Source organism: Geotrypetes seraphini, chromosome 13 (genome assembly GCF_902459505.1).
Source record: "Geotrypetes seraphini chromosome 13, aGeoSer1.1, whole genome shotgun sequence".
In the NCBI taxonomy this organism is placed as follows: Eukaryota; Metazoa; Chordata; class Amphibia; order Gymnophiona; family Dermophiidae; genus Geotrypetes; species Geotrypetes seraphini.
In genome coordinates this window covers 1015788-1041861 of record NC_047096.1, presented here as the reverse complement: position 1 = coordinate 1041861, position 26074 = coordinate 1015788, and the positions used below count along the sequence as shown (strand labels likewise).

At 44.3% G+C, this 26074-nt stretch overlaps 1 protein-coding gene across 2 annotated transcripts; it reads left to right on the top strand.

Moving 5' to 3' along the window:
• The first annotated feature begins 1183 nt into the window (after positions 1–1183).
• Positions 1184–24945, top strand: SYPL2 (synaptophysin like 2). 2 transcript variants are annotated; one of them, XM_033919283.1, is made up of 7 exons: positions 1184–1437; positions 2684–2816; positions 2927–2995; positions 10265–10386; positions 13059–13257; positions 13341–13532; positions 21789–24945. In XM_033919283.1, exons 2-7 carry the CDS (start codon positions 2748–2750, stop codon positions 21915–21917), a joined length of 780 nt encoding a protein of 259 aa, XP_033775174.1. In that variant the 5' UTR covers positions 1184–1437; positions 2684–2747; the 3' UTR covers positions 21918–24945. The 2 variants fall into 2 exon arrangements, with proteins under 2 accessions (XP_033775174.1, XP_033775173.1); XM_033919282.1 differs by lacking the exon at positions 1184–1437 and having other exon boundaries at positions 2637–2816.
• Positions 24946–26074: the final 1129 nt, after the last annotated feature.

Here is a 26074-nt window from a genome sequence, read left to right as displayed (position 1 = left end):
AAAAGTACAGCTTGGAGCTGCTGGTGTCATTTTCAACTTGGCACTGAAAGAGGCAGGAGCAACTGGGGAATTGGGGGAAGAAGAAGGACATTTTGCAAGAATCAGACGACTTAGTGGAACCTTCGTGGGGGAGGGGGCAGAGGTTCAAAATGTGGCTTGTCAGGGGAGGAAAGAACTTAGCTGCTAATGTGATCCATAGGACCTAGCAGTTAAGTTCTTTGTTTAAAGGAAAACAGATTTAAAAAAGTAAATTTTTTAAAAAACCCACTTAAAAGGAAGTCTTTTATTATATTCATAGATTGGTTTGTGGGTTACTTGATTGGCCATCTGTACCAGAATGGGATGGCTGTCTGATGTTGGGGGATAAGGATGTCAGATGGGAGTGGGAACTGGTGAAGGCTTTCAGAGGAAATGTGGATCCAAAGGTACCACCAGTTCTGAGTTGGATAGTCAGTGAGGCAAATGGTCCACTTTGTGCTAGGGCATGATAGGAGCAGGTGTACTTTGGACTGTACCAAATCAGGGGAGTCATAAGAGAGCAAGTGTGTGACCAAGGCGGTTTCCAGAGATTTTTACGTAGAAGATGGTGTTGTCCACAAGATCCTATGCTTTCAGCGGTGGCCAATCATGATCGTAAATTTCTGACAGGTTCCCAAGAGGTAGTCTGATCATATGCCACATACCCCCTGGGGGTAAGCAGTGGCACCCCAAGTTAACCTCAGAATTGATTAATGAGATTGTTGGTATCAACTGAAAAAAGGAGGGCGTTGTACAAATTTGTGTGTGAAGTGGGGGAGGGGGTATCTGAGGGACTGCTCCAGTCTTAGGGAGGATTGTAGACGGTGGTGTACAATCTTGCATGTTATGATCAGGGTTTCAAGTAAAAAGAAGCCCCTTCACTGAATCGTTGTCAGGCCTAAAGTGGCCTCAACCAGAGTCTCAATCTTCTGGAAATGGGGAATGTCAGCCTCTGCATATGTACAACCAACTATCCAAAAAGAGCAGAACAGTCCAGGTCTTCAAATCAAAGGGAATTGATTGACAATCATGCAACACGGTCCTCAGGAGTCTTAAGAGTCCATAAGAAGAAAAATATAATTTTGGAAAATGCGATCGTTAATAGAACATATAGATCTATATAAAACAAAGTTCAAAGCGTCCTTCATAAGCTGTGTCAATTCAAACGTAGAGATAAATTTCTCAAATTATATGACAACACAATAACCCCCTTTTTTACAAACGCTTAGCGGCAGTAACTGCTCCGACACTCAGGAATCCTATGAGCATTGGTGCAGTTGCCGCTGCTGCCAGCATTAAAACCCACGCTACGTGTTCTTAAAAGAGGGGGTAAATTAATTAACCTCTGCACATGTTGGAAAGGGGAATTGTGAAAAAGATCCCGACTGAAAATGAAGTGACCAGACAAGACTGAAGAGGGTAATAGTGAATGAAACAATGCACCTATCAATCTGGTTCCAATTTAAAACCTTGCTATGCCGTCATTCAAACATGCTGTGTTGATCTTCAAAAAGAGCCACATAAATTGTTTTAAGAACAAAAGAATAGCAACAGACCATGAACTTTTCCAAACCTTTTTTAAAACCAGCTACATTAACTATTCTTACCACATCCTCTGGCAAATTTCCTCCTATTAGTTTTAAAAGTTTTTCCCTGTAACTTCAAGTGTCCCCTAGTCTTTGTACTTATTGGCGGAGTGAAAAATCAATCCACTTGTACCCTTTCTACTCCACTCAGGATTTTGTAGGCTTCAATCTTATCTCCCCTCTGCCTTCTCTTTTCCAAGCTGAAGCACCCTAACCATTTTAATCTTTCCTAATACGAGAGGAGTTCCATCCCCTTTATCATCTTGGTCGCTCTTCTTTGAACCTTTACCTATATACTGTATATAGTTAAGCTCTGGAATGCATTGCCAAAGGTTGTGGTAAGAGCGGATAGCATAGCTGGTTTTAAGAAAGGTCCATAGTCTGTAATTGAGAAAGACATGGGGGAAGCCACTGCTTGCCCTGGATTGGTAACATGGAATGTTGCTACTCTTTGGGTTTTGGCCAGGTACTAGTGACCTAGATTGACCACTGTGAAGACGGACCATTGGTCTGGCCCAGTAAGGCTATCCTTATGTTCTGTGTATACTTCCCATGGACTCGGGCCACAGTTTGGCAAGCGTGTGCTAATCTGTGTAGTTCCTTTCCCACTCGCTGGCTGAATGAACCTTTGCAGTGCCATGCAAAGAATGATCCAACTCAATCTTAGAGAATGACACGGTGGCAGAATTTGTCACCTTCCCCGTCCCTGCGGATAACCATGGGAAACTGTCCCCATGTCATTCTTTAAGGAGAGAGGAAAGAATCAGAGTCTGAAGTCTGTATCTGCAACTTTGAAGTCTCTCTTAGCTTTCATTTATGTTTCTCACAAACTTCAGCCCCTCTCATCTCTCGCTGACATTTTGTACACAAGTGACTCCAAGTTCCTTGTCAGAAATTAGACTCATTCTGGTGTCCCATTCCAGTCCATGAATGGAACCAGCAGCACTTTTAGCTCAGGTCTCAGCTGTAGGGGGCACATGGTGTCTGACACTGGGGGAGAGGGAGTGAGCACTGTCACGTGAGCTGGGCACTTACACTCAGAGTTTGACAGAAGTTTGAATAAGAATTTGGTTCCACAGAGGGAGCGGGGAGAAACAGGCCAGCTTCCAAAGGTAAAAGCTAAGAGACAGGGGCGCTCCCAACATGTCCAGTGCAGACAGCACCCCGGCAGCAGCAGCTCTCGAGAAAGCAGAACCAGGACCTCAGAAGAAGGTACAACCTGCTGCAAATTTCTGAAGATCATTTTGAGTCATAGGCTCATGCAAATTTCTCTTTGCGCTCTGATGATTTCTCTTGTAATCATTGTCCTTTCTTGCATGCAGAATCCTCTGCTAGGGCTGCACTGGAGGCGGCTGGAAGAGCCCCTGGGCTTCATTAAGGTGCTGGAATGGGTGAGTCCTTGTTGCCTTTCTGCTATTTCTGTCGCAGGGTGAGTGACATGTCCAAAAAGAAATGCAGAGCTGGCTAAATACAGAGGGGCGCAGAAGGCATGGGGATTCAGGAATGGAGTGGAGTTCAGAACAGAATTGATTTATTTACTGGGATTTAGCAGGTTCAGCTTGATATCAAACTTACAATTTTGTTAACAGCACAACAATAGTAAAATGACCAAATATAAACAGGGAAAGTGAACCTTCAGAAGAGGACGAACGCGATAGAGTGTCACAGATAAACCCCTCTCACAGCACTGGAGCAAATCTGAGGAGCAGCTGTAGTGGCTTTTTCGTTCTGTCTGGGCTTAGGAAGTGGGTTCAATCCTTTGCTGTCCTGAAAAACTTGGATTTATGAGGAGGGAAATGTTAGCTGCAGTCAGCAGTACTCACATTTCCCTCTTGGAAATGAAACCGCCTGCAGGACTTCTGCGCTCAGAATTTCTAGACAGTTCTGACTTTCTATGTCATCTCCGCGGCATGATATCTTAAACTTGAGTTTCCCAGGGCCTAAGATTCAGGAATCAAAGAAATAGTCTAGACCCTATGAAGCGGAATTAAGGGGGTAATTCCATAAGCAGGAACCAGGAACGGATCACATAGGGGCCCCCTCCTCCATCCTGGCCGACAAAGACACAAATCCAAAAGATGCTATTGGTTTCAAATATTTAAATAATTCTGATTCGTAGTAGCGACACTTATGAGCGTTGATCTGTTTAACAATAACAGTATCAACAACTAACAAAAAGTGGAAGTAGGTTGTATAGAATAAGAAACGTAGAGATTTTGACACATTCCTGAAAAATACAACAACTGGACTATACAGCCTGCCTTGATCATGTGGAGCCCTCCCCTTCCCCAGACCTTTGGACCCCTGTGTCTTGGCCCAGCAGGTAGTTGCATAAATGATATGCCATGATTTGATGGCACATACTTTGCCGGTAAAATTTGGGTAAAGCATGGGCAGGGTGTGGAGACACTTTGGGGCACTGTTAAAGCTTCTGCAATGGATTGTGTCTTAAGCATAAGAAGAAGGTGCTGAATGCGCTGAAAGAAGCTTATGAACACTGCCTCTTACAATCGAACCTAAGAACTGCCTTACTGGGTCAGACCAATGGTCCATCAAGCCCAGTAGCCCGTTCTCACGGTGGCCAATCCAGGTCACTAGTACCTGGCCAAAACCCAAGGAGTAGCAACATTCTACTTGTATAATATGTGGCAGAACTTTGAATGACGGGCCCTCAGAGTTGGCGGCCAGGGGGGGTCAAACTGAGAAGACCTGGAAGCAGTTGCCAATGTCATCTTAGCTCCACCCCCTCCACACCTCTTGCTGTGCTGGAGCAGCTCAGGCAGAATTTGTACCACTGGTTTTCTAATAGTACCACGTTTTTGTAATGATCTGGCTTTTCTTGTGACAGCAGGTTTATGTAGAAAAAGGAGTGATTGACGGATTGAGATGTTGCTTTCAATGGAAGTAAAAACCGGATGTCTAAGTCCATCCTTTTTTTTATGGAGCTATATGGTAACCCTAGTTTATGTATTTATTTTTAAAACACATTTACCACATCACTAGCATGTCCAGAACCCGAAAGAGCATAGAACAAATTAAAAAACATATAAAAATGAAGTATTAACATGTCACTGGCCATTCTCCCAGTGGCTTTGCTGGAAGAACAGCTGGGGCTCTATATCTAACCAGTCTGTCCTGGTATCCTGAGATCTGCTGACTGCTTATTTTTCAGTGCTTGAGGTCTGAGCAGCTCTGCTAGCAGCTGGAAGACACAAAGACGATTTCTGGGTTTTCTCCTACAGTACAGAGAGCAAAAGCTTTTCCTCAGCTATAGGGAGAGAATTTACAATCTTGTGGGCCCATTGCATCACTATGAACCAGGTCTGCAGCTTGGCATGTGCTAATCCTTGTCTTTTAATTTACCACTGGACACTTCAGAGAAGGGGGCAAACTGCTACTTTTCCTCTGGCCAGAGTTTCACGAGACTCTTTCTGTATTTGATTTACCTCCGTTTTTAATTCCTGCCAAAGAGCACAGATTTTACAAGGGCAGAGAGTCCTTACAAAATTCTGCCATGATTCCCTGGTTTGCCCACATGGTAACAGAGAAAGAGCAATGCAACCCTGAAGGAATGTGGATGGCAATGAAAGCAGGAAGCATAGAAATGCAATGATTCCCCAGGGGAAAGGCTATAGAGCAGGGATAGGGAACTCTGGTCCTCGAGAGCCATATTCCAATCGGGGTTTCAGGATTTCCCCAATGAATATGCATGAGATCTATTTGCATGCATTGCTTTCAATGCATATTCATTGGGGAAATCCTGAAAACCCGACTGGAATACGGCTCTTGAGGACCAGAGTTCCCTACCCCTACTAAAGAGGTTAGAAATCTTCAGCTTAGAAGAGATGGATGAGGGATAGATGAAAGAGGTCTATAAAACCTGAGGGTGGGGAAATGGGAAATTGCTCTATGGTACGGCTGCAACTTAAATACTGTGTGCATTTCTGGTTGCTACATCTCAAAAAAGATAGAACGGAATTAGAAAAGGGCAACAAAAATGATAAAAAGGATGGGACGACTTCCCTATGAGGAAAGGCTAAAGTGGCTGAGACGGCTCAGGGGTGATATGATAGAGGTCTATAAAATAAAGAGTGCAATGGAAAGGGTAGAGGTGAATCGCTTGTCATGTGATGAAGCTACTAAGTAGTAGATTTAAAACAAATCAGAGAAAATATTTCTTCAGTCAGCGGGTAATTAAACTATGGAATTCATTGCTGGAGAATGTAATGAAAGCGGTTAGCTAAGTAGGGTTTGGATAATTGCCTAAAAGTGAAGTCCATAGGCCACTATTGAGATGACTTGGGGAAATCCATTGCTTATTCCTAGGAGAAGCAGCATAAAATCTGTTTTACTACTTGGAATCTAGCTACGTACTTGGGAGCTGGGTTGGCCACTGTTGGAAACAGTCCCACTATGGCAGCTCTTATGTTCTTATAGGTCAATGAAGCCATTGTGACATCACTGCTGAGGTTGGCTCTTAGGCATTGGTGGAATGAGACATAATGACATCAGAAGCTCAGCTCTGGAATGTTGCTACTCTTTGGATCGCTCTCAGGTACTTGGGAGCTGGGTTGGCCACTGTTGGAAACAGTCCCACTATGGCAGCTCTTATGTTCTTATAGGTCAATGAAGCCATTGTGACATCACTGCTGAGGTTGGCTCTTAGGCATTGGTGGAATGAGACATAATGACATCAGAAGCTCAGCTCTGGAATGTTGCTACTCTTTGGATCGCTCTCAGGTACTTGGGAGCTGGGTTGGCCACTGTTGGAAACAGTCCCACTATGGCAGCTCTTATGTTCTTATAGGTCAATGAAGCCATTGTGACATCACTGCTGAGGTTGGCTCTTAGGCATTGGTGGAATGAGACATAATGACATCAGAAGCTCAGCTCTGGAATGTTGCTACTCTTTGGATCGCTCTCAGGTACTTGGGAGCTGGGTTGGCCACTGTTGGAAACAGTCCCACTATGGCAGCTCTTATGTTCTTATAGGTCAATGAAGCCATTGTGACATCACTGCTGAGGTTGGCTCTTAGGCATTGGTGGAATGAGACATAATGACATCAGAAGCTCAGCTCTGGAATGTTGCTACTCTTTGGATCGCTCTCAGGTACTTGGGAGCTGGGTTGGCCACTGTTGGAAACAGTCCCACTATGGCAGCTCTTATGTTCTTATAGGTCAATGAAGCCATTGTGACATCACTGCTGAGGTTGGCTCTTAGGCATTGGTGGAATGAGACATAATGACATCAGAAGCTCAGCTCTGGAATGTTGCTACTCTTTGGATCGCTCTCAGGTACTTGGGAGCTGGGTTGGCCACTGTTGGAAACAGTCCCACTATGGCAGCTCTTATGTTCTTATAGGTCAATGAAGCCATTGTGACATCACTGCTGAGGTTGGCTCTTAGGCATTGGTGGAATGAGACATAATGACATCAGAAGCTCAGCTCTGGAATGTTGCTACTCTTTGGATCGCTCTCAGGTACTTGGGAGCTGGGTTGGCCACTGTTGGAAACAGTCCCACTATGGCAGCTCTTATGTTCTTATAGGTCAATGAAGCCATTGTGACATCACTGCTGAGGTTGGCTCTTAGGCATTGGTGGAATGAGACATAATGACATCAGAAGCTCAGCTCTGGAATGTTGCTACTCTTTGGATCGCTCTCAGGTACTTGGGAGCTGGGTTGGCCACTGTTGGAAACAGTCCCACTATGGCAGCTCTTATGTTCTTATAGGTCAATGAAGCCATTGTGACATCACTGCTGAGGTTGGCTCTTAGGCATTGGTGGAATGAGACATAATGACATCAGAAGCTCAGCTCTGGAATGTTGCTACTCTTTGGATCGCTCTCAGGTACTTGGGAGCTGGGTTGGCCACTGTTGGAAACAGTCCCACTATGGCAGCTCTTATGTTCTTATAGGTCAATGAAGCCATTGTGACATCACTGCTGAGGTTGGCTCTTAGGCATTGGTGGAATGAGACATAATGACATCAGAAGCTCAGCTCTGGAATGTTGCTACTCTTTGGATCGCTCTCAGGTACTTGGGAGCTGGGTTGGCCACTGTTGGAAACAGTCCCACTATGGCAGCTCTTATGTTCTTATAGGTCAATGAAGCCATTGTGACATCACTGCTGAGGTTGGCTCTTAGGCATTGGTGGAATGAGACATAATGACATCAGAAGCTCAGCTCTGGAATGTTGCTACTCTTTGGATCGCTCTCAGGTACTTGGGAGCTGGGTTGGCCACTGTTGGAAACAGTCCCACTATGGCAGCTCTTATGTTCTTATAGGTCAATGAAGCCATTGTGACATCACTGCTGAGGTTGGCTCTTAGGCATTGGTGGAATGAGACATAATGACATCAGAAGCTCAGCTCTGGAATGTTGCTACTCTTTGGATCGCTCTCAGGTACTTGGGAGCTGGGTTGGCCACTGTTGGAAACAGTCCCACTATGGCAGCTCTTATGTTCTTATAGGTCAATGAAGCCATTGTGACATCACTGCTGAGGTTGGCTCTTAGGCATTGGTGGAATGAGACATAATGACATCAGAAGCTCAGCTCTGGAATGTTGCTACTCTTTGGATCGCTCTCAGGTACTTGGGAGCTGGGTTGGCCACTGTTGGAAACAGTCCCACTATGGCAGCTCTTATGTTCTTATAGGTCAATGAAGCCATTGTGACATCACTGCTGAGGTTGGCTCTTAGGCATTGGTGGAATGAGACATAATGACATCAGAAGCTCAGCTCTGGAATGTTGCTACTCTTTGGTACCTGGGACCTGGGTTGGCCATTGTTGGAAACAGGATGCTGGGCTTGATGGACCTTCGGTCTGTCCCACTAGGGCAGTGGTCTCAAGCTTGCGGCCCGCCAGGTACTATTTTGAGGCCCTTGGTATTTTTATCATAATCACAAAAGTTAAATAAAACAGTTTCTTGATCATACGTCTCTTTAGCTATAAATGACAATGTTATTATTAAGACTTAGCCAAAAGGAAAGATTTATAGAGTTTGACCTCATGTAAAATTGTCATTTCTTCGAGGCCCTCCAAGTACCTTCAAATCCAAAATGTGGCCCTGCAAAGGGTTTGAGTTGGAGACCACTGCAGTAGGGCAATTCTTATGTTCTTATGCATTGGCCACTTGTTATTTCTCCTCTATTGATCTAATTCCTTTAAAAGTTTGTTATCTTCCTTTGCAAATTCTTCTGCTTCCTTCCCTTTCGGTACCGATGGATTGTCACCTGTTCCTTCTACTCATCAGAACGCTTATCCAAGTTTAATGATAGAACTGGATTCTGGATACTGGGCTTGAGGGACCTTAGGTCTCCCCAGTGGTGTAGAATGAGTAAAAATTAATGGATTTTTCAGTCTTTCAAAAAGTACAAAGACCAGGGGACATGCAATGAAGTTACATGGAAATACTTTTTTTTTTTTTTTAAATCTTGGTATTATATTTGATTCTGGCTTATCTTTTGATAAACAAGTCTCACAAGTTCTTAAAAATTTTTTTTGAGGGGTTGAGATGTATTCATGCTGTGAGTTCTTCCTTGAACTCCCAAGCCTTGCATGCATTTTTTTTACATGTGTTTGTTATTTCTAGGATCGATTATTGTAATTCTGTATACTGTGGTATTTCCTCTCTTTGCTTGCAGCATCTAAACTTCTCTGTAAGGCCAAAATGTATGACCATATTTCTCCACTGTTGATTCCACTACATTGGCTTCTAGGACAGTCTAGATGTCTGACCTTTAAAGCTTTACATGCTGGGCAGCCTCCATCTACTCCATCGTGGTCTTTACGCTCTTTAGATTCAAACTTCCTTCACCTAAATCAGCCTTACTATGAATCTACATGTAAATTGGCTGACTTTTTTCTTTCCCTCTTTTCTTCAGAATACTTTACCTCCTTATATATGTACTGAACTTTCTTTTCTTAAATGTAAGTCCCTTTTGAAAACTTTTTTTTTTTTTTCCAAATAGCATTTGGTATCTCCTTAGGGTTAATTGTTTTGTTTTCTTTGATCAGGGGAACTGCACAAACTTACCGTAAGGTTTTTTGTTATTTATATGGTTTTAGAGTTTGTAGGATTGTTTCTTTTCTTCTTATACAGCTGGTCTTCTTTTCTGAATTTCATTATTGGATTATTGTGTAAGCCGCTGTGACTTTTTACATTCAGCAGGATATCATATTTTGAATAAACATGGGGGAAGCCACTGTTTGCTCTGGGATGGGTGGCAGGGAATTTTGCTATTTGGGTTTCTGTACTAGTTGGTCCATTGGTCTGACCCACTATTGCTATTTTTATGTTCTTACCTCTGGTAATTTCAGGATAGGCTCATTTGTTCCTATGACTAGAGCGCCTGCAACTTAAATCTGGCCTTGAAAAAGGTGCCTTTGTAGAAGTTGTGTGTGTAAGATCTCAATACTGCAATAGTCGGGGATGCTGCAGGACAGAGCTGTCTCGGTACTGAAATACATAGGGGCACTGCAACACAGGAATGAGGTGGGTTGTTAGTGCAGTATGAGAGGGTCTTAGTAGAGGAATGACTGGGGTGCTCCAGGGTAGGAGTGAGGTGCTTTGTGGGGTTCTTGTGATTTAGCAGGAAGAAGGGAAACGTGAGCCCTACAAGTCCAGTCACATTCTTGACTTTTCTCTTCTCTTCCAGCTGTTTGCTGTTTTTGCCTTTGGCAGCTGTGGATCATACAGTGGAGAGACGGCGGCAACTGTGAGGTGTAACGCAGACAACAACATGACTGCTGTTTCTGTGCACTTTGGCTACCCCTTCCGGTAAATGTAATGGTCTAGGGGTGGGAGATGAGGGGAGACTTCATACCAAGTGTATAGTGTAGGACAGGGGTAAACATCCTGGCTCCTGTTCCCTGAGGCCCTCCCTCTCTGCCTCCCTGGCTCTGACTCAGTCCTTTCATTACCACACAAACACACACGTCAATGAATGAAATTGCTGGGGTCAGTATTCAAAAGGGTTTAATAGTCCGGAATGGCTCCTGTCCAGTTCAGTCCTTGGAACCCAAGCACAGTACCGGGTAAAGCTTTGGATTCTTGCCCAGAAATAGCTAAGAAGAAAAAAAAATTAAAAATAAATAAATAAATAAATTTAAATTGAATCAGGTTGGGCAGACTGGATGGACCATTCGGGTCTTTATCTGCCGTCATCTACTATGTTACTATGTAAGCGAGCCAGCACCCAAAATGCAGCAACACTTAACTGGTTAATGCTGCTTAATACCACCACTAACCACCCAAGTTAGGAGTGGGCGGGGTCACAGTTAGGGTGGCATGGCAACTTAGTTAATAGTGATATTCAGTCTGCTTACTAAGTAACCTCATAAAGTAAGAACAGCAAAACAAAAGCGACTTAACCGGGTACTGGGATGAATATCAAGCAATGATCAGTTAACTTCCAGCTTAGTGGACATGCCCAGATGCTCAATGCCAGGAGCTGCGCATGCCTAGGGTTACGAGATGCCCGGGAAAACCCAGACATGTCCTCTTTTTAGAGATTTCCAAAACCCGGCAGTTTATCTGAGTTGGGCCATGTCCGGAGGGCTTCTGAGCATGTGTGGATGTGATGTGATGATGTCACATGCATACATGTGATGTCATCACATTACATCTGAACTCAGGGAAGAAGAGACAAGGTTCGTGTGGGAGTGAGGCTGGGGGTGGAAGGGGGTGTGATTAGGGGCAAAATGGGGTGGGGCCACGTGGGCTGTTATGTTGTGTTTTTTTTAACGAGGAAATGTAATAACCAACGCATGGCCTGGTATTGAATATCCAGAGTTAGTTCAGCTCATGGCCAAAAGTGACTCACCAGCCTGAGCTGAAAATCAATCCCACTATTTACTGGAGGGCAATCTTCAGGGGAAAAAGACAAATCACGTGAAGGCAATTAAAATCTGTCAAAAAACACCAAAGGGATCACTCAGCAGCTCTTTATCTTCTTCTTGCTGGTTCCTTTGGGGAATCACGGTAATTCCTTCATCAGAACTGGATCAGTAGATTTGCTGAATCCCTTCCCAGCAGTTACCATATGGCTCCAGAAAAAGGAGGACGGATTGAAACAGCCGGGTTTTACTTCCAGTGCTTTCAATTAAAGTAAAACCAGGATGTCTCAATCCATCCTCCTTTTTCTGGATCCATACGGTAACCCTAGTCATATACAGACAAACATCCTCTCACTATAGGGTCCAGACTATGCTGTTGACCCCTGAACAAGTGCTAAAGCCCCTCACTTAGACTCTTGCCACCCTTTCAACAGAAGACACCAACCCCCTCATTCTATATGACATAGGCTACGTTTAAGTGCATATGCTTCCTTACGTTGATAGAACATTGCCATCCATGCGGGTAAGATTACACTGACATGCTTCGACTTCATAGTGCAAAATTGCAAAGGGAAATTCACAGGGTGGCATAGACAGGTCTAAGAGTTTGCATAACAAAGTATTTATGGATCGCTAATATGCCCAGGAAGGAGCTCAATGTGATTTACAGGGATGGCATTATTTCATTAGGGTTCACGCTAGACCGGCAATGTATTTAACACTGTAATTTAGTACACACTTCCACTTAGGTGCGTTGATATTCGGTTACAGTTGTATTATATAAGGACACTTAAGATGCATGTGTTCTTAATAAAGATAAATAAAACAGATGACTAGGCCCATTATCCCCTTCCCAAACATCTCAGTGGGGCATAGCCTAAATCGCTAAGTGCAGTCTTATGTCGTCGGGATGGGCTTTGAAAGGAATGTAGTCCGCAGGTAATCACGCATGTCTGAAAGAATACATAGTGTCCCACTAATTCAAGAAAGTTGCATACCCAAATTTCTGACAAACATGCTAAATTTGCGTGCACCATTTATACAATAAGGACGGTTATGCGAGGAACTTAATAAGAGCCAGTAATTGGCCTTAATTGGCACCTTAGTCGGTATTCTGTGTCCATCTGCAAGGGACATGGGTGGGTCGGGCAGTTATGCGCCTGGATTACAGAATACTAATCCTACACTTAGGCGCAGGCATTCACACCAGCACAAGGGATGCCACCTAAAGTGGGTATGTAAATATGACTTAGACTAGTTTCCTATAATGGCGGCTAGGTGTACAACTGCTCTTATAGAATTTGCATTTAGTGTACCACATCCCAGTGGCTAACTTTGGCCAATCTATACAGAAGTACTCCCGTGTGCAAACAGTGCACCTAAATTGTGTATCCTTTTCCACACTCTTTTCCACTAGGACAGGAAAGTGGGTTGACTCTAAGAAGAGGGCACACTGTTAATGATATTTGGTGGAAACAAAGAGAAGAGGGAACTATCCCTACACTACAGTGCTTTTCTGGTTCCTGACACTGAAGCCCCCTCCTCATCTTTCACCTTGCAAGGCTGACCTCCCCCAGCCTCATATTTCACTCTTTGTGTTTTGTCTTGGAATAGATTGTACCAGCAGCGGTATGAGATGCCACTCTGTGAGGGATCGGGCAAACGCATTTTGCACCTCAGTGGGGATTTTTCGTCATCTGCAGAATTCTTTGTGACCATGGGGGTCTTTGCTTTCCTGTACACTCTGGCAGCTCTGGTACTCTACCTGGGTTTTCATGCACTTTACACCAAGAACAGGAATTTGCCGATCGTGGTAAGGAAGTATTCTGCTCACCTACATGGGAATTTGGGCCTTGACTAATGGAGCCTAATTGCTGTGGTTTTACTCTTCTTCAGGACTTCTGTGTGACGGGAGCCTTCACGTTTTTGTGGCTGGTGGCTGCATCAGCCTGGGGCAAAGGACTCATGGATGTGAAGTCAGCCACTCACCCCACCAGCCTCATTGCTGCTATGCCAGTATGTCACCTACACAAAGCTGTGTGCAATGCGGGTGCCATGCCATCTCTGGGACTCGCTAACATATCTGTGGTAAGGACTGCGCCTGCCATTCTGAGCAAAGAAACATTGCTCTTAGCAACCCAAAGTAGCCAGTGTCAGCCTGGGCAGTACAGACAGCACCAGGACAGTGAGCCACCTAGGGGGCAATGTACAGAATGCATCTCTTTCACTAAGCTAGGAAGTACTCCACCAGAGGGCATCCTGTAGTGCATTTGCTACCTACCTAAACTCTTCCAAACTTTTCAACCACAGAATTGTTGGACCAAATATTCAAAAACACCCGAACTCCTATTTTAGATTCCTAATGTAATATAGTGCAGGAGTTCTTACCGTCTTCAAAATGGATGCTAGTAAGTACACATGCAAGAATTTGATAAAATGGCCTTGTGCTAATGGCAACATAGCACAAGGCCATTAATATAAAAAATTAAAAAAAAAAAAGAGTTCAAAATGAAAAGGGTAGATGTGAATCGCTTGTTCACTCTTTCCAAAAAATGCTAGGATTAGGGGGACATGCAATGAAGTTACTAAGTAACAGATTTAAAATAAACTGGAGAAAATATTTCTTCACACAACATGTAATTAAACTCTGGAATTTGTTGCCAGAGAATGTGGTGAAATCAGTTAGCTTAGCAGGGTTTAAAAAGTTATGGATAATTTCCTAAAAGAAAGGCCATTATTGAGATGGCTTGGGGAAATCCACTGCTTATTCTAGGATAAGCAGCATAAAATCTGTTTTACTACTTGGGATCTAGCTAAGTACTTGGGACCTGGGTTGGCCACTGTTGGAAACAGGATACTGGACTTGATGAACCTGCGGTCTGTCCCAGTAGGGCAGTTCTTATGTTCTTATGCTAAACACCTGCCTAAGGTTGCACTAAGGCCACCTTTGACTGCAGCTTAGTAAAATGACCCCAAGATGCAAGAAGATGGAGTGGGAAGGTGTTCTGAGGCAGGAGAGCTCCGCCAGTTTCAGCAGTGAAGAGTCTAGGCCAGGGGTGTCCAATGTCGGTCCTCGAGGGCCGCAGTCCAGTCGGGTTTTCAGGATTTCCCTAATGAATATGCATTGAAAGCAGTGCATGCAAATAGATCTCATGCATATTCATTGGGGAAATCCTGAAAACCCGACTGGACTGCGGCCCTCGAGGACCGACATTGGACACCCCTGGTCTAGGCTTTCTTTCAAAGCGAGGAAAGGCCAGATTGAACTAATGAGATTTAAGAGCTGTTTTACATTTTTTGAAGGAGGTTTCGGTTTGAATACCAAGTGGAAGGACATTCTAGAGCATTGGTTCCTTAACAGTGACGTACATGTAAATGAGATGAAATGACTAATAAAGTTTGCAAGGAAGGGAACAAGGGACCCTTATAAAACATTTAGTGTGCAAGAGTGAAACCCTTGAAAGTTATAGAGTAAGACACAGGAAGCTGCTCCTCCATGAGAGATGTGTATCCATTATGATGTCAAGTACTCTGATTGAACCTTTTGGATCTTAGTCACACGTATAAGGCCCTTTGACTGTTACCTCAGGCCCTGGTGCCTCCAGCCAGGGAAGAAAGTGTGTGGGAGATCTCTCTTTCCCCCAAGAAACTCAAAAAGACCACCGTGAATAAGGCTGGCTGAAACATCAGTTTATTCTATATGAATTTGTATCAATATTAAGGGGCTTATTTTCAAACCACTTAGACAAACAAAGTACCATAGGTTATTGTGGTACTTTGTAAGTCTAAGTGCTTTGAAAATGAGCTCCTAACCCTTCTGGATGAATTGTATTCAATAAGCAATCTATTAAACAACAAAACTGTGTTTTAATCCAGTTAATCTCCTTGCCAATGTGCAGCTTTAAACATATTACTTCTCTGGTCCTTTATTAAGTCTTAGAAACCTGATGGCAGATAAAGGCCAAATGGCCCATCCGCAGCATCCACTATCTCCTCCTCTCCCTATTGGCTAAGGCTCTTAACATTTGCATCTCCTCTTCCTATAGGCTAAGGCTCTTTACACCTGCATTGTGAGGTCATAGAGCTTTATGGTTATAGAAACGATGTCAGATAAAAGCCACATGGCCCCTCCACAGCATGCAAGCTCCTTCACCAAGTCTTCCCCCTTGTCCATCTATCCTTGTCCCCCAGATCTCACCCTCCTTCTAGAGTGCTATGGATCTCTCATATTCCTGCTGTAGCACTCTGGACTGGTGGCTGCTGGATATCCAACAAGGATTGAGTCAGTCTGGCTTGGCTGGTCACTGCTGCCGGGCTTCAAGTGTCAATTGCACCTGCAAGAGTTTCTGCCAGACTGTGAGCACCGATTGTGCTTCAAGGAGCCTCTGCCTTCTCTAGGCTCCAAGCACTGATTGCACTCCCAGAAACCTCTGCTGGGATTTTGAGTGCCATTTGCATTCTCAGAAGCATTTCTTCTGTTGGGCTTCAGAACTGGTTGTACTCCCAGGAGCCTCCACCTCCTCCAGACTCCAGCATAGGATTACCAGATGTCTTTCTAGAGATGGATTTTCAAACCCTTGTAGTTTGTCTGGGTTTCCCAAGCATACACAGATGCGATGTGATGACATGTGACATTAACACGTCGCATCTGCGCAGGCTCGGACACCCTTCAGACGCAGCTTGGACTCGGGAAAGGAGACGAGGAGGTGGGGCCGGGCCGCGTGACCTCTTTTCTTTGAGAAGAAATCTGGTAACAAGTTCAAGCCCAATTTATTTGATATACCGCTAATAAAAAAACGGAGTTCATTAGAGCTTGTGGCCTATTTAATTCGTTTTCTATGAAGGGGTTATAGGTTGAACATACATAAAAGTTAACAGGTTATGTATGATTTGCTATAATTACAGAATACTTTATGATACAGTCTTTTATCCTAATAGGGTCTAATACCAAAACAAAGAAAACCAACAGGACCTGCAGTGAAAATACAAAACAAAACCAAAACAGAACTGCAGGACAATGTACAAAAAATCTCAAAAACATATACAGCACAACATTAATAAACATAACCAAAAAACTGGTCCTGATGTACAAATGGACCCATTTGTACATCAGGATATGTTTATTATATGTTTTTGAGATTTTTTTGTATAATAAATTCCTGCATCCTGTACATTGTCCTGCAGTTCTGTTTAGGGGTCTAATACCAACATTCTTGATATACAGTTTATAGGTTACAGTTGGTCAAAGTCATCAATACAAACTAGGAATATAACAATACTGTATACATAATATACCATTTACATTTCTTTGTAATCCATCGGTCATGGTCAGTGGAGTTAGGTAACATGTAGAAAGAAGGAAAAAAATAATCCCTTTTTTATTGGACTAACACGGCCATTTCACCCACTAGAAAGAAAACTCCCCTCTGAGCCAAAGCACCAAAAGCCAGGGAGGTCACTGCTAGACTGTCCCAGATTTCTTGTGGTGAGGAGTTTTCCGTGCTGCCCCCACCCCCCAGCTTCACTTATCTTTATTCAATATGGGGCTCATAATTAAAACTTAAACATGTCTAAAAACCAAAGACAGGTCGTCCAAGTGCCAATAATCAAAATGACGTTCTGGACATATCACGGGACTTTGCGCCCAGAGCTGAAAGGGGCATATCTGGAAGAGTGCTTAGGGCGGGATGCGGACCAACCTAGACTTAGTCATCCTGCAGGGATAATCAAAGGTTTCATGAGACTTCCTGGACGAAACTTATACGATGATGTAAAAACAGGTATAAGTGCCAAAAAGGTATCCAAAGTGGCCAGATAACCATTGAAGACACAACGTAAAGACCCATACACACTCCCCCAGTGATCACTGACCCCCTCACACTGCCACAAATATCAGAATAAAAACATACATACCTGTCTATGGAACATCAGCACTTGCTATAAGAAAGCCTAGCAGAGCTGCACAGAGGTGGCTTAAGTAGTCTGGGGAGTGGGCTAGTGAACCATAGAGAGGAGGACCCAGGCCTATAAGCCACTCTAACCACTACATTCATGGTGGAACATGTGTGCCCCCCAAATCCTACTCTACTGCCATATAGATGCCACCTGCAGCCATAAGGGCTATTGGGGTGGTATAGTAGGTTTGGGGGGGGAGCTCACCATAACCTATAAGGGGGTTCTGGTGAGATGTTTATGTGCCACCCTTTTTGTGAAGTTCACAGCAGTGCCCTGTAAGGTGCCCCACTGCTCTGTTGCCATGTCTGGGTGGCCAGTCCATCACAATGCTGGCCCCTCCCACGTCTAAATGGTCTTGGACAAATTTTGGGTTGAGAATGTGTTATAAAGATAGACATAGTGGTGATCTGGATGATCAAACGCCTGGACGTACCGAGAGACAATTTTGGGTGAAAAAAATATTTTAGACGGACTTTTTGAAAATGGACATTTTGCCGCTGCTGACTTTGGGCAACTGACTATCAGTCTATGTCCAAATCGGACTTAGACTTTTCTTTTGATTCTGCCCCTCCACATCTGTATTATTAGCCCCCAACTTTAATGGATAATCCTCTTCAAAGTGTGTAAATTTTGATCGTTAAGCCTGTCTCTACTCCCAGTGAGCAATTTACTGTGCTGCTCACTCCCCCCCCACCCCCCCCGCCCCCGTCAGCTCAGTGATGTGACAATTGTCATAGGGTTACGTTTCACTCACTGGCTGATGCCAGAGCAAAATGTCCGCTCAATTGCTTTCCCTCTCTCTCAGACAATTCACCTCAGTCAGAAAGAATAAATCTGTCTTTTAAAATCCCTTTGACCAGAACTTCTGTGCCTCAAAAATCCCTCCCTTAAAAGGGGTTTCACATGAGCAGTTGGAAAGTGCGGTGGGGGGATGACATCAGAAAACAGCAATTCACGGTGTAGATGAGGTGTAGCTTTAATCAATTAGCACCGAGCCAGTCAATGATCAGACCCAGTTTGGTAGAAATAATGGATTGTAATTCTAAAGGGAATAGCAATTGAATGTCTAGACATAAAAAGTAATACTTAGTGAACAGATCATCAAAATGAGTACCAAAGGACAGGCCCAAGAACCCCACAAGACAAATTTAGGCTCCTAACTCTCAAAATTAACAGCATAAACCCTTCTAACATCAGCTTATTTAATACTCAGATACCTCACAAAGATTCAGCAACCAATAAGAATAGCCATCCTGGGTCAGACCAAGAGTCCATCTAGACCAGTATCCTGTGGTCAATTCAGGTTGGGGGGGGGAAGGCTTGTGGGCTGGCAGCATGCAATTGCTGCACGCGCCTGGCTCTTCCCTGCCCGGAGTTGTGGCGGCAGCGGGGGATAATTAAATGGAGGTGGCGGGGGGGATTTGGCTTGCTGGATGTTCGCACCTATAATCTGGCATGTGGGACAAGATTGATTCGGGACTGGTGTATGGAGAGCTCCTCTTTCTTAATGTATCCCGTAGACAGGGATTTTTTACACCCTATCTCTGGGTTGTTTCTGCTGCATGCTCCTGCTGCCCAGTTGGATTCTGTCTACAGGGGACATATTGTGTGGGCTTATATGAGACATATTTGGAAATTACTGTGTAAGCATCTGGGCATCCACTCTAATATCACCCCTCTGCTCCCGCTGGTGGGTAACTTGCATTTTAAACCGGGCAATGATAGCAAGGTATTTCGGATTTGGCACGCACATGGAATTCGTAGACTGGGGGATGTTCTTTCCGATAGGGGCGATCTTCTTTCCTCTGCCGAACTGGGGTCGCTGTATGGGCTAGATAGGGTGGATGCTTTCGGATATCTCCAGCTCCGACACTATGTTCTTAGCTTCTCTGGGGAGCGATTGAGCGGATCGGTGGCACGGGATCTTGGGAGGTGTTTGGCGTTGGGGGAGGAAGCGGCACCACGTCTCCGGTATTATGTTGCTGCTCTGGGCCCCCCTTTACAGACCGAAAGAGCTGATTGGTTGGCAGGGGCGTGGAGTGCTGACTTGGGTTGCTTAGTCCCGTCTGAACTGATTTCTCGCTGCTTTGTCCATATACGCACCATCTCATGTAACATGTTACATAGGGAGCAAGAATATAAATTCCTCCACAGAGCTTTTATTTCCCCTCACAGAGCACACCGGGCTGGTATTGCAGATCATGCGGGGTGTCCCAAATGTCCTGTCACCCCTGCTTCCCTGGGGCATATGTTTTGGGAGTGCCCCCTTGTGGGATCCTTTTGGCAGCGTGTCTGGACTTCCGTGTCCTCATGGGTTCCTGGGATCCCGAAATGTACTCCCTCTGGAGCATTATTTTATCAAGTGGCGGAGCTTCCTGGGTGCACTGTTGGGCAGCGGCAGCTGATTTCTAAGGCCCTCCTGCTGGCTAAGAAAGCCATTTTGACTTTTTGGAGAGAGCCGCATGCTCCCTCTTTCTCTCGATGGCTGGGGTCCCTGTATGATTTAGCCCTCTTGGAAAGACGGGCTGCGGGCACTCGAGATGAACGCAAGTGGTCTCGCTTTCAGGACATCTGGGAGGCTTATTGGTTGACCCTTCCTCACCGTGAGCGGAGTCTGCTATTGAACTGTTAGCTTGTGTTGAGGTCTTCTGTCCTCTTCAATGCTCTCTCTCTTCAGGCGCCTTTTTTCCGGGGATTCTATTTAGTGATTCCTTTCTCTTTCTTTCTTTTTCTCTTCTTCTTCTCTCTAGACCTAGTCCTCCTCATTCTTATGTATCTACTTCAGGTCTCTCTTTGGTTCCTGTTTTGCCAATTTTTGCCAATTTTTGTATATTTGTTGTCTATTTTGTACACTTCCTTTATGTCTACCGCAGGTCGGGAGTGGGGCGGGTGGGGGGGGGATTGGAGGGGGGGGGTTTGCACCCGTAGTTTCTGGTGCAGCTTGATGTGTGTATTGGTATTGGGGTGTGTTGCTCTGTTTTGGGGGATTTTAGCGGGTGTTACATGTAAAACTATATTGAGCACATCCTGTGTTGGAACATTCTGATCTTCCTTGAGCTTTTGTCTTCTGCTCTGTATATACCCGATAGAGTGCTTTTTGCTGGAATTGCTGTCTGTTCCTGCACACTGTTCTGTTTTGTGTATGCTGGTTTGCTCAATAAAGAAACATTATTTTAAAAAAAAAAAAAAAATGGAGGTGGCGGGTGGTGGCAGAGATGAATCGGCGGTCAGCCCGCATAGGTTGAGAAACACTGGCCTAGGCCATCCATTACCCTAAGTTGCACCAACTCTGACATATCTTCCCTTTGGCTATGCTGAAGCTGTCAGTGAGAGCTCTAGGATGACATAAGAGTTGTCATACTTGGACAGACCGAAGGTCCATCAAGCTCAGGATCCTGCTTCCAGCAGTGGCCAACCCAGGTCCCAAGTACCAGGCAAGATCCCAGATTTTATGTTGCTTATCCTAGGAATAAGCCTATGGACTTTTCTTTAAGGGAATGGGAACTTGTATACTGCTTTTTTGTGGCTTTGGCATTTCAAAGTTGACATTCAAAGTGGTGGGCACTAGAGGATTTAAGTGACTTGCCCAGGGTCACAAGGAGCAGCACTAGGATTTGATCCCTGCCTAACTGACTTCACCACAATCTCTGGCAACAAATTCCAGAGAATACGTGTTGTGTGAAGAAATATTTTCCCCGGTTTGTTTTAAATCTACCAAAAAAGCGTGGGATGATCACAGAGGATCTCAAATCAGAAAAAATGAAGGCCAGTACTGGGCAGATTTGCATGGTCTATGTCTGTATATGGCCCTTTGGTTGAGGATGGGCTGGAGTGAGCTTTGATGGAAACTTCAGTAGTTGAAACCTAAGCATAGTACCGGGCAGAGCTTTAGGTTGTGGCCCAGCAATAGCTAAGAAGAAGGAAAATTTAAATTAAATCAGTAATTTAACGAGTGGGTAGGGTTGGGCAAACTGGATGGACCATTTGGGTCTTTATCTGCCATCATCTACTATGTTTACTAGCTTCATCGCATGCCCCCTAGTTGGAAGGAGTAAACAAGTGACTCACATTCGCCCCTTCCACTCTACTCAGTATTTTATAGACCGCTATCATATTACTCTCCTTTCCACTGGTGGTAGCAACTGAAGAACTGTGTCTTCAACACAACATCTCCCCCTCCCCACTTCTCTCTTTCTATCTGTCATCCTATTCTACCTGTACCCCCCTCTCCAACAACATTATCCCTGCTAATCCCTTTCCTTTGCCCACATGAAGTACAAAGTTATTGTCAGGAACTTGGCTTTGGAACCTGCCATCATCTTATCTGCAGCTAGGCCAAGCCTAGTGCCCTCTAAAGTGTCACACTTCTTGTCTTGCTTTATTTTTCAGCTCTTTGGTTTCTTGAACTTTCTTCTGTGGGCTGGAAACTGCTGGTTTGTGTTTAAAGAGACTGCATGGCATACACAGACCCCCAGCAAGGAAAACTCTTTGGAACAAGGAGACAGTGAAAGGCAGTAAGAGCCAGTGAGCCCTCCAACTGGACTGCACCTTCTCCTCGCCTTGGATCTCACTTCACCTGCCAGTAACACACGTACTTTTCCTAATAATTTGGTCTGAGTGAACGTGCTGCTGGGAACCTGGCAGGCAGGCAGCCAAGCCGCTCCTGCTGAACAAGACCTTGCTTTTTCCCTGACTTGTGTTTTGTTTCTGGAGCGGGTGGCCCAGTAGCTGTTAACATGTGATACTAAGCTGGCTGGCTGTGCAATCACATAGTCCCAAAGCTGCACAGCTTGTGAATGGACACCAGCTAGGGGGATTTTTTTACACTCAGGACAAATGAGTGTGGAGGGGAGCCTGGCTCCAGGGGGTAGGGAAGAATGAGGAAAGAGGTTAGGTGGTAGATGGTAGTCAACCTGGCTTGGGAACAGGTGGCCTGAAGGATCAGGACTTTGCCACAGGTGCTCAAGCAATAGAAATGGGACAAATTTGTTTGTGAGACCTGTCTGTTTCTTCTGCATTGGGTTTGTATCATCCACACAGAAAGGTTTCAGCCACAAAGAGCTAAAATGATTCCAACTGGGCCTTAAGGTTTTTCTTCAATTTCTTGTCAATCCCTGAATCAGAGCAGCTCCTGTGGGGGGTTTTCTGCTCTTGTCCTGCTTACACATTTTTGCTTCTGCTAAAGGTCAAAATGAGTGTTTTACACAGAATCTCTCTGGTCATTTGCAGCATTTCACATTTCACTGGGACAGTCCAGTCGTCCATTTAGTAATTCTTGAAGCTCTAGGAATGGAATGGAACCTGATTGGTTCATTGTGTGTGTTGTCATTTGTGACATCAGAATCAATATGGACTAATTCAGTTTCCCTCCCTCCGTGTGAGGTAATTTCTCACTCTCCAGCTTAAACATTTATTGCAGGTGTCCAGGAGCAGCATTTTTAATTCAGCGATGCAGCCAACAGTTGTGGAGGAGTAGATGAAAATTTCTATAAGTAGAAAGGAAGTCCTAAAGTCCTGTCTCCTTCTAACTCCAGCCACCCTTGCCCTCCCCCCCCCCCATCTCCCTTTTTGGAGAACAAAGTAGTTCCTGATGCGTGTGCCTTACCTTGAACAGACAGATGGCAGCCACAAGTGAGAACAGATAGATGGCCATTAACACATTCTTGGAGCCTCAGGTGGTTGTGCATCTGCCTCGCTGTCTGCCATGTCGATGGATGGATGAGGGAACATAGGTTACGCTTTTAATATGTCAACAGATGTACTTCTCAGTCCACCTCACACAGTTACATATGCAAGGACAGACTCTCATAATGTGGTCTTTGATTTTTCACAAAGAATATAGGATGAATTTTGCAGTGAGGTTGGTCTGCGCATTTCGGAAATACTTTGTAAGGGACTTGCCTTGTGCACAGAAAAGGGCATTTATTACGTCCAGGGGAAGGATGCATAAATGTTTGTGCTTTTTACACGGTATAGAGATGGAAGGTCCTATGAAGGGATTGATCCTTGCACCCCTACTTGATAGAAACAAACTGCAGCCTTAAAGGTTCAAGGCAGACCATGAGCCCCTGTTCCTTTAAAAAGGCAGACTCGGAGGCCACTTCTGCCACTGCAGGGATACCGAATCCTCAGGCGCTGATAGATTTTGTGCCATAATCTTCCCTAGGAATTCCAGGGGCAGAGCCGAGGCACTTTCAACCTAGGTGGAAAAGTGACACTTTGTGAGGGAGTTTTCAGGGAGACTCTTTTGTCACAGTGACTATGTTGCATCTTGAAGAAATAGGCACATTATTAAATTGCCCCCTTACCCCAAATTCTGTGATACAGCGCCTAACGTTCTGCACGCGTAACTGATGTGTGCGCACAAATTCACTGTTTAATTGGCACCGATAACTGAATTAACCCTTCATAATTGACACTAATCAGAAAGTTGAAGTGCGTGGATTTGAAAAGGGGGCGTGGCCAGGGGCATTCCTATAGAATTCGCCTGATCTGCGCACCATTCAGCCTGGTTTTAGCTAACGCTGACCTAAATGCCTAACGTACTGGCTTTTATCAATCATATTTAGCGCTGTACAAGTTGTCACTGATGCTTTAGGCTCCATATTTAGAATATGGCCCTTAACAAATATTCTCTGTTAACTGTATATTAGGTTAAATTGGAAGCCGTTCTGAGCTCTTTGGTGAGGACGGACTAAATAAATGAAAGTTCATACTGTAGTCTCAGTGCAGAGCCCTGGACTCTAGATCTGCAAAGTGTAGATGGAACATTATAACTTAAGAATAGCCCTACTGGGTCAGACCAATGGTCCGTCTTCACAGAGGCCAATCCAAGTCACAAGTACCTGGCAAAAACCCAAAGAGTAGCAGCATTCCATGTAAGCAATGGCTTCCCCCAGGTCCGTCTCAACAGCAGACTGTGAACTTTTCCTCCAGGAACTTGTCCAAACCTATTTTAAAACCAGCTACATTAACCATCATTATTGGAGTCTCCAGAGAATTGAAGCCTATATCAATTAGCAGCCTTGGGAAAGGACAATAGGAAAACTGTCGTAAGATATGTGAGCAAGGTGCCCTAGAAACAGCGTCATTGCTAGCATAGCACACTTTCTACCCCTTGGTACTTATTAGCCTCTCCCTTGCTCCTAAGCTGCTCACCACACAGTTGCGGATGGAACCTCTCCCCCTCCCATAATGAATTCAAAAGTCAGTTCTGTAAACCAGAGATACACTGGACCCAAACTGTATTGTATGTGGTTTTTGCATCTATCATTTTTTTCCTCATGCGTTTGAAAAACATTAAAATATATGGGTCAGATTTATCAAATATTTTGTGTTCTCTACCTTTGCAAAAACATTGATAAATCTAGCACTGAATGTATTAACTGCCCCTTACCCCATCCTCTGAGAATGGGTAGAAATGAATTGCATGTTTACTCTTTCCAAAAATACTAGGGGGCATTCAATGAAGCTTCTAAGTAATAGATTTAAAACAAACAGGAGAAAATATTTATTCACTTCACTTCTAATTAAACTTGAATTTGTTGTCAGAGAATGTGGTGAAAGCAGTTAGCTTAGCAGGTATTAAAAAAAAAAGTTTGGATAATTTCCTAAACCAAAAGCCCATAAGCCATTATTAAGATGGATTTGGGGAAATCCACTGCTTATTCCTAGGATAAGTAGCATAAAATCTGTTTTACTCTTTTGGGATCTTGCCAGGTACTTGGGACCTAGGGTGGCCAATGCTGGAAACAGGATACTGGACTTAGTACTAGATCTTCGGTCTATCCCAGTATGGCAACTCTTATGGGTTGGTTTTTTTTTAGCTTCTTTTTTTGGGGGGGGGGTTTGGCCTGATCTTTCTAGCTGTGACCTACTCATGAACTAGTTCCATGGGTGGCCTGAGCACATCGAGGGCAGGTATTATACAGAGTGTTTGGCAGCATAGTTTATTTGCGGCAGATCAGATGTAGGGATAAGATGGTTGGCTCAAGGTCTAGCTGGGGGGTACAGAAATCTGGCATTGAAATATTTGAAATACGTGAGTAGTGGGATATGGTAGGCTGGGAGGTTTTGTTTTACTTTATTTATTGGAAATGTGAAACATAATTTAAGCATTTTTAAGTCTTGTGTTTGTGTTAAAGTTAGCTCCTTGTAACAGCCGGCAAGTCACTTATTCCTCCATTGTTGTCCTAGGTACAAAAACGTAAGATTGTGAGCCCACCAGAGACAGAGATAATAAATGTAAAGCATGTAATATCAAATCCATGACCTTTTCTTTTTCAAATGTGAAGCTACAGCAAGGACATGTGGAGTGAGGGCTGTTTTGTATGATGGAAAGGAAGCAGTCTCCCTTTAGCCCCCGCTGCTTACATCAGTAGGGGAAGGAGAAAACAACCCCTGAAGGCTAGTTGCTATCATCGAGTTCATGAGGATACCAGGCCTAGTCCCACAACAAGAAGGTGCATTCTTTCCCATACATACGACATGTGAACCTTGTTTGGGCTCCATGGGAGAGCCATTGCTGTCTGAGTGACCAGAGATGAAATGGGATATTTAGTGATGGCAAACAATCATTCTGTGGAGACAATATTGACTCTATAGCACACCATGTTCAAACGTTATTATTAATAAGAAGTGTACTTGTGCTTGCTGTTAATGAATACTGTGATTTG

What these genes read in the sequence shown, in the direction of transcription:
- SYPL2 (XM_033919283.1), top strand. Translation starts at nt 2,748, where the DNA reads ATGTCCAGTGCAGACAGCACCCCGGCAGCAGCAGCTCTCGAGAAAGCA. An exon ending in AACCAGGACCTCAGAAGAAG is followed by an intron (nt 2,817 to 2,926) that starts GTACAACCTGCT and finishes TCTTGCATGCAG; the next exon opens with AATCCTCTGCTAGGGCTGCA. An exon ending in ACAGGAATTTGCCGATCGTG is followed by an intron (nt 13,258 to 13,340) that starts GTAAGGAAGTAT and finishes ACTCTTCTTCAG; the next exon opens with GACTTCTGTGTGACGGGAGC.